The sequence below is a fragment of the Cynara cardunculus genome (assembly GCF_001531365.2).
Source record: "Cynara cardunculus var. scolymus isolate 2C chromosome LG 5, CcrdV1, whole genome shotgun sequence".
Classification (NCBI taxonomy): Eukaryota; Viridiplantae; Streptophyta; class Magnoliopsida; order Asterales; family Asteraceae; genus Cynara; species Cynara cardunculus.
The window spans coordinates 33,937,508-33,946,787 of record NC_037532.1 but is presented as its reverse complement, the minus strand read 5'-3'; the positions used below and the strand labels follow the sequence as shown (position 1 = coordinate 33,946,787).

The 9,280-nt window shown below is 33.8% G+C and overlaps 1 protein-coding gene across 2 annotated transcripts; it reads right to left on the bottom strand.

Annotated features, from left to right (window-relative positions):
• Positions 1-386: 386 nt before the first annotated feature.
• On the bottom strand, positions 387-5,619 carry LOC112513554 (nodulation protein H-like). Of its 2 annotated transcripts, XM_025119851.1 has the most exons (7): positions 5,530-5,609; positions 5,162-5,299; positions 4,150-4,385; positions 3,801-4,059; positions 3,112-3,291; positions 1,586-1,741; positions 387-906 (listed from the first exon to the last, which is right to left on the bottom strand). In XM_025119851.1, exons 2-7 carry the CDS (start codon positions 5,189-5,191, stop codon positions 736-738), a joined length of 1,032 nt encoding a protein of 343 aa, XP_024975619.1. In that variant the 5' UTR covers positions 5,192-5,299; positions 5,530-5,609; the 3' UTR covers positions 387-735. The 2 variants fall into 2 exon arrangements, with proteins under 2 accessions (XP_024975619.1, XP_024975620.1); XM_025119852.1 differs by having other exon boundaries at positions 387-903; positions 5,162-5,619.
• Between the last annotated feature and the right edge of the window lie 3,661 nt (positions 5,620-9,280).

Genomic DNA, 9,280 nt, shown 5'->3' with positions numbered 1-9,280 from the left:
ATATATGGTAAGCGCTTACCCGAGTAAGAGTCTTCACCCTCACTTACCGGGTAAGACTCTCTATCCTTAACATCGCTCTTACCATGTAAGATTCTTTTGGCCTTGTCATGTTCGTCCGGTGAGAAAAATTACTCGGTAAGCACCTACCTGGTAAGTAAACGGGCCCCTAAGTAAGCAAAATCAAATTGACCAAGAACCAATTGACTGAAACTATTACAACCATAAATGGCTAATCGAAAACCATACCAAACATCAACGACCAATGTCGAACCACCCCCACGCTAAAACTACAATCCGAACTCAAATATCGGTTAAAATCCAAATCTATATAGATCATTCGGTTAAATCCAATCGGCTCAAATAATCCCGATTTAGCGACAAAATAATGAAGTTTAAGTGCATAAACTTCAAAAGATTATAACAAGATAATCTTTAAAACCCAAATAGAACTAAGATGTTCATTGTCAAATAGACTTTGATACATGTATCTCTATATCTCAAAGATCTAAATTCTAACCCCTAAAATTTTCCTACCCTACTAAAACTTTCTCAAAATCTTCCTAAACAAAAACCCTAAAACACCCCTAAATTCATCAAGAAACGTATAACCTAATGGAAATCTCGAAAGAAACAAGACTATACGAAGAGGAAAAAAAAACCCGCCATTTTTGGTATCTCGGTTTTCTATGGGTTTTTGATTAGTTGTAACAGAGGTTATTTACATATGGGTTCATTCTAATAATCAGCTTGAAGAAATTTCTCATAAGTTGTACCAGTGAGAGTCTTGTTGACTTCTTCCCAGTTCTTGATGTGTTCTGATAAAGATCCTTTGTGTATCTTGACCTGCTGGCTGGTCAAATTCATTCGTGGCAGCTTTAGAAAATCTTCGACTTCTATTAGTTTCTGCTGCAGTTAGAAACAAGAAACGAGCGTACCCATCAGCTTTCTTGCACCAGATTCAAAGTTTTCCGTGCGGGCCAGCTTGCGTGCACCTTGACTAATCTCATGGAGTCTTAAAAGATAACAGCCAGGACATCCCCAATAGCCCTGAAAAGACTCAACTGGCACCTACGGAGAGGAGCCCTCAAGCGTTTGGTACGCAGTCATGACTGGACGGGCAAGAGTGAGGTGGGTGTGTGAAATAATTGTGTAAGGTTTTAGTGTTTTAATGTGACATGGGTAGTTTAGTAATTTACCGATCCCATAACCCTGGTTTTTGTTCCACCTATTTTGGGGGGACAGAAAAAATGCATTTTTGGTCCAACTCGGTCATGTCCAATCCCAATCTAATTGTCACACGAAACATGGGACACAAGTTTTTGTAATGTCCTATAATATACTGCCGCGTACCAAACACGTCCTGAAGTTAATATCCCTAGTCAGGAAAATTCCTAGTGGCCTTGAAGAGACAACTGGCGACCCATGAGGGAGGAGCCCCAAGGACTGGCTTTCGTTTGCTAGTTGAGCTGGCCCTCAAGAATTTGCGCAATGATAGGAATACATAACATAAAAATGAAGGCGAACCCGTGTGATAGGAAATTTAAAGAAAATAAAGACGACGGATTTTGAAATGAGTGATGCTTACAGAGGGATCTTTCATGAGATCTTCGTAGTATATTATGATGTGTCTAGTGCTATTGAAGTAGTTGAGTGCCTTCTCGGCTGTCGATTCCATCCCTCTTAAATCCGATTTCAACGATGTTATGTTGAGTTCAGGCTTGTATTTTGAAAGTAAATCAGCCTGAATGAACAAGATCATGCAAATTTAATGAATTTGTAAGAAGTAAGAAAATCTATGAAAACAAGAGTCCACCAAGTAGATAAAAAGGAAGTTGTGTTCATGAGCAATATATGCGCATATATATATATAGAGAGAGGGGGGGGGGATGTTTCAAATACAGACCATGACATTGCTACAAACAATACAGACCAATCAATTGATATATTTATGGAAATGATGAGGGCTTATTTATTATGGGTTGGTTTCCGGTGAGAAGGAGAGTTAATATGAGAAGCGTAAGAAGGGATTTCCACCCTTGGATGCACATTAGGATGAGATGCACCGAGATACACATGATCAATCCCCGTATCAAGCGAGATTCATGGGTGGGTTTGAGATAAACATGATCAAGGGTCCAGATCCCTTCTTACGCTTCTCATATTAACTCTTCTTCTCACACGATCCTTCGCCTATATATATATACACATACACACACACATATGTTGATGAAGCATTGTGAGAGAATGGAAGTTAATGTGAGAAGCATAAGAAGGGATCTGAACCACCCCATGAATTGCACTTGATACGAGAATTGATCTGGTGCATCTCATCAGTCTTGAGATTCGATTAGGATTGATCCAAGGTGGAGATCCCTTCTTACCTTTCTCACCGGAACCTAACCCATATATGTGCGTATAAATAGATATAGGCGAAGGATCGTGTGAGAAGGGAAGTTATGGTGAGAAGCGTAAGAAGAGATCTGAACCATTGATCACTTTTAATCTCATGCCCACCCATGAACTATGTTTTAGAAGGGAATTGATCTGGTGCATCTCGATGCACCTCATTAGTGTTGACATTCAATCGGGATTGATTCAAGGGTGAAGTTATCGTAGGAAGCGTAAGAAGAGGTCTCCACCCTTTGATCAATCCTAATTGATAGTGAGAAGGGAAGTTATGCTGAGAAGCGTAAGAAGAGATCTCCACCCTTGGATCAATCCTAATTGAATGTCAACACAATGAGGTGCACCGAGATGCACCGTATCAATTCCCTTCTAAAGAGCAGTTCATGGGTGGACATGAGATTAAAAGTGATCAAGGGTTCAGATCTCTTTCTTACGCTTTTCACCATAACTTCCCTTCTCACACAATCCTTCACCTATATATATATGGGGAAATCATATACTCCCTCCGTCCCAAATTAAGTGTCTAGTTTCTATTTTAGTTTGTCCCAAAATAAGTGTCTACTTTCTAATTATATTCCTAACTATGAGATGGAGAAATTCATTTCTCTCTATCTTATTAAGGTTAAAATTGTCATTTAGTTAATTAAAAAATGTAATAATTACAAATTTCTAAAATTTGTGTAGATTGTTGGGAGGGAGAGGTACCTCCTCGGGTGAGTGTACATGAGAAACATGGACTCCGTTTAGAAGCTTAGCATCTTTATCGAAGGAATTTGCTAGCATCGAAACCAATCTACGCAACACATTTCTTCGTAAGAGGAAAATTACATTAACACCCCTATCATTGAAGTATTGTTCAATCTCTTTAGGATATTGCATCAATCCCTGCATTGTCATAAAGTATGGTTTCTTAGAAGATATATGACGGAATCATAAATACCAGCTCTTGCAATTATCCATAAACATGAAGCTCACTACTAATTTTATAAGAGTGTTTGGTACGCAGGAGAAAATGCGACAATACATAACAAAAACTTGTTGTTAGAATGGAACAAGACCGAACAGAGTAGGATGAAACTGCAGCTTTTTTGTCCCACCAAAATAGGTGAAACAAAAATCAGTGAGATGGGACAAGATAGGTAAAGTAGTAAACTACCCATGTCAAATAAAAACCTTAAAACCTTCTACAATTCTTTCACCTGCCTACCTCACTCTTTCTTCGATGAATGCAGTTTAAATGTTGGATAACTTACAAGGGTAAAAATGGAAACCAATTTTATAATAACTGTGAATTAAATGTAATAATAGGAATCCAAAAATCATTGTGCAAAAAGAAACACCAATCTGTTCTCCGTAAGCTTCAAAAATCCGAAGATGCTTAAAAGATCGCATACCTGATTAAGCATCCATTTGAAACCAATTGCAGCCGAACACTCATTCTTGGAAGAACTAGTAAACCAATCCAAATTGTAAACTCTATCCAACGTTTGAATAACGGACGAAACATTATTCCTCCTAAACTTTGGCCCGAAAATCTCACCATTCGAGCTTATGTTTAAATGACTATTCAAAAAAGTCTCAAACCATCCGCTTCCCGATCTTTGCATAGATACAATTGCAAACAAACGAACGGGATTTCCAGCACATTCAGACCTGAATTCAACCGTATTTTATCTCAGAAACTAGATATACTTACAAATCTTTACAAACAGAAAGATGGGTTTTCATTTTTCGAAGATTTACCTGTTGAAAGTTTTTGGTTTTGGGTAATGCAAATAAGGGATTTGAGAACGATCGATAATGGTGTCGTAACAGGGCCTCTTGAAGTCCTCAAACAATAAAAACTTGCTCTTGTTTTGCAGGTTCATTTGCTTTAAACATATAGAACATATATAAATACCACACACCATTGCAATTGCTGATAGCATCAATCTCAACACCAATGAAGACTTTTTTAGAGGTTTGATTGTAAGAGAGTCCTGTAATTCAAGAAAGCAAGGGTATGTTTGTTAGCAGCTTAATGAGCTTAACGGGGCCCACATCTTATTCGGTCAGCTATACATATACGTCTGATAGTGGCTTAATAATTTGTAGGAAGTGGCTTATTCATTAAGCTTCTATACGAAGCTTTATGCAGAAAGCCAAGTTTTTTCCAAATCTGTCCCTCCCAATTAAAAAACACAAACACTTCATCTATGAAAATACCCTCCAAACAAAAACCTTCTTGAGCTATTAAGACAGATTAATCCACATAGATTGTTTTCTCCATACAGGACTAAATGAAAAACCAACCAAACAGCCCCTTAAGCAATAAAGGTCAAATCAAGGGACATATTTATGGTCAAATTGAAGTATTAAAAGAACAGTAATTACAGAATCTCAAAGGCAAATATCATCGAACACAATGCAAATCTAAGATGATTCAAACATATAAATCCAATTAAACTTGAAAAATCATTCAAACCTATCTGGTTCTACTGCTAAATGACATCAGCAATTGGAAATTTTCCAAATTGGGTTTCGAATTTCAACCAAAATCTCAACCCAAAAACCAAAATATTCATGTTCCCAAGAACCCCAGATCAGTAAATGCAAGAACAGCATCAAATTTCACAATATTTAGAAGCTTGCATCAATTGCTAACCTCAAAATTTCTACATAAAAGGCTTCTAAACTTGATGATATTATCAACAACATAAACAAAGAGGGAAGAACAGATGAAAATAATCAACACCCAATTCGAAACAACAAGTACCTTATTGAAGGAGCAAAGCAGTTCCGCCATTAATGATCCCGAAAAGAAATAAAATCAGGATCTTACGATGCAGAGCTCACAGAGTCTTAGATACTAGTGAGTTCTTCACCTCTTCTCTTTCGTCGTTAATGGCGATTCCTTAAAATATAAATATTTTCAGAGAGAGAAAGAGAGGAAGAACCCTAGACGAAATAAACAACGCTCTCTCCTCCTAGTGAAGATCGAAGGGGGGAAAGAAAGGCAAAAAAACACAGCTGGGTATCTGGCTTTTAGCTCCAGATTATTAAAATAGGGGTGTAATTAATTTGCTCTCTGATCTATAAAATTTCTATAAAGCAACTACGTAATTAATGATGAAATTGCATTACCCAGATCATGACGAAATCGAATATAATTTCACAAGAACTCTGCACCCACTCACTGCAATTGCGCGTGCTTTGAATGAGTGAATGGATTTGACTTTTGTTGCTGGTTCTTCGCAAGAAATTTTTCATGATGCCCAAGAATTTTAGTTTTTCTTGTATTAATGCTTCCCATATGATGTTATCAAATATTATTTTATGAAAGTTTCAAACACACCCCTTGCAGTTTGGGAGCTTTTCCCAAACACCCCCTAATTTATTTAACAAAATTTGTCTTGGTTCGTATTTAATGTAACAACGAATTTCCTTTTCTGAATTTGAGCCAAAAAATTGATTTCTAGCAACCAAATCGACCTTGTAAGAAACCCGCTTCCAATGACATCAGTTTGAATTGATATTTTTTGGCTCACTCAGCAATTAAGGCTAGCAGGGGATGTGATCAAACCAGAGACATGTCTTGTCATTAAGTGGAATCGTCCCGCTCCTTTGTTACTAAGGGGTTGTTTGGTAGTTGCTGAATGATTTGGTGCTGAATGATTAAGAGACTCATGATATAATGCAAAATGAAATATTATTGCTTGGTAATTATTTACAATGAAATTAGGGTGTTGAATGGTTAAGGGAGGTTTAGGATACAAAATCATTCAGAGGGTTTTAAAACTATTAAGTGACAGACTTTTTTTTGTCAAACAAGATTCACCTCTTCACGATTCATAGGTCGCCTCTTAATGGAACTATTAAGAGGTAAACAAACAACCCCTAAGCTACGTAAGGCTTTTTTTCCTTTTCTTTTTTGTTTTATCGAGAAGTGTAACCAATGTGCAATTCTTTGGATTTTGTATTAAGACTGTCTCAAATGGGGACACCAAATCTTACACAAACTACCAAATTTAACGTCAAATCATTCCAATTGGGACATTAAATCTTACGCAAAGTTCGGTGTGATGCATAGTAAATTAGTAAGAACATCTCCAACAGATACCATATATTTTCTCTAAAAAGAGCATCAAAGTCAAAATCTCTAAAAAAATTACATTCAACCTTAGCAGCTACTATATTTTAAAATTTTCAGTATTAATTATATTATTAAAGTATTCAGTACATTTAATAAACTATTATTCATCTCTCAGAGATATCTTCTAAATCTCTATTTTAGCATAGTTGTTGTAAATGCTTTTACACACTAAATTTGGTGTAACACTATTCATTTATGCCAATAGAAAAATATAGAATATAGTTTAATTAGAATATTATATTTTATGTAAAACTAATACATTTATTGTTTGCACCAACATTTACATCAATTTTTATGGATTTGGAATTTACCCCACTGGAGATTCCAACGCCCTCATTATACCTAACAAACGAATTTTCAGCCTGCATGGTATTTATTGATTTCAACGAGACATTTTTTCATGTAATCAATTAAATATAACTTGATAAGTCGATATCATCGTTTATTGATAAAAATATGTACAAAATATACGAAATTGAACATTTATTATACTAATTAAGAAAAAGAAAAAACCTTCATCATTGCACTAAAAAGAAACTAAGGCAAATTTCATCATGCTCTGATGAAGTTTAGCCATATTAATCAAACTCGACTGATAAGAGTAGTTTAGTTCGTTGAAGCCACGCAAAATTGGTGTATACATACGTTCGATATATTATCCCTGCCGAATTGTCATAACAGTAGTCGGTAGGGAGATGACATGATCATCCAGTTGAGGTGAGATCTCGGGTTCGAACACTAATACCATCAACCTGTCTTTAGGATACATCGATTTTCCTCTTCCATAATGATTGTGAGACTGATGTGGTAAGGGTGTTCCAGATGGTAGCATATATCTCTTTTAATCTTTTATGTTCGATATTTTTAATCTTGTTTATGAAACAAATGACTTATAAATCAGAATCAGATTTGTCACCTGAATGCAAAAGTTTGTTACATTTTCTGCATTTATGTAACAAATGAAAAGTATAAGGGGTTCTTTTTTAATGTTTTAAAATCAAGGGTTATTTGTGCAAATTAGTCAAAGAAGATGACATTAAAGTGGTAAAGGGGCTAACACACTCATTTTCTTTATAAAAACAGCTTTTCCACAAATCTTTTTAACTTTACCAATTCAACCCCAAATTTTAAAATTGTTGTCAGTAAAAAAAAATTCAGTTTCTAAGACTTTGTATTATTTGAATATACTAACACATTACTTTTAATATATACAGAGAGATCATTCAGATTGTTTGTTTTTTCCAGTTTTTCAGAGGCATTTATGTCTTATTGTCTTCTTATCTGGTAAAAGGTAAATCAATCTCTTATTTATCTGTTATTATTCTTCAAACCCTCAACAACGGCGCTTCTCAATTGATTAATTTAAATCGATAATTTCTCTCAATCAATCCTTACGTCTCTCAATTGATGTTTTTAATAAGATTTAAATGTGTTAATTATGTTAATGACATACTTTCGTTTTTTAAATGAATGCTAATTATATAATTTAGATGTAAAATTCGTAATGATGATGAATAAATATGTGAAATTGTTTAAATTTTATTTATAAATTCAACAATATAATTTTTTTAATGGGTAAAATAGACAATTTAAACAAATTCAGACGTTTATCAGTTTATAAAAATAAACAGTCTGATTTCAAACGTCAACACCGCCTCTTATAAATCAGAAGTGAAATAAGACTTTAGACATTGACACTTCTTAAAAAACAAACATCGCCTTAATCATACCGCTGAGAACCAATACATCATGTGTCATTTTATATGATTTTAAACATTTAAAACTATGATTTACATTATTATTTGTTTCACAATGTGAAACTCTTTGACGTGTTTGTGAAACAAAAAAGTATATGTAAAAAAGTTTCATAACGTGAACCAAATACATGTGAAACAAATATATGTTAATCAATGCATCAAATACCAGTCTTGGATAAAAAATCATATGAAACAGTATTTCGGATTAAAGATTTTCACAATTATCACAATACACTGGCTTTCGTAATATCTTATATAAAAAAACTTTTGAAAATAAAAAAGAAAGAAAAAAAGAACTCGAAATTAATGATGATAAAGATGGGGAAATCATATGCATTAAATGATGATGTCATGGTTAACTTATACTCAATCTATTTAATCATCATGCATGGAGGCCTTAAAATTCACAAGTAAAAATGGTTTTAACGCGTTTTTTATTTTTCAGATTATTGGTGCATTTATTGTTGATAATTGTCCTTTATCTATATCTATATTATCTTATAAATCATTTAGCTAAAATTTTTAAAAACTCTTACAACTCTTAAACTCGTTCATCCCTAAACGATTTCATCCCTATCCGATTTCATCTCATATCTGAATTCGTGTAACTAACTGCAGATAAACACAATCAAATACATGATAAACATCTCATTTTAAATATAAAAAATCTAAAATATAATTAAGATAATTATTGAGTTCTAACAGAATACTTAATTATTATATTTATAAAATATTATTTATTAAACCAAAAATAAATTATTTTATTATTAAACTTTAAATTAAATTATAAAAAAAATAATCTATACTATATTATAAAGTATTTGATAAAAACTCTTAAAAACTATTTTTTATGCGTAAAGTATTGTTTATTAATGCATATTACTTAAAACTTAAGATTACAAGTAGATTGTGCGTAAGTACAACTTATTAAAACTCTATATCTGAATTCGTGTAACTAATTGCAGATAAACATAATCAAATACAA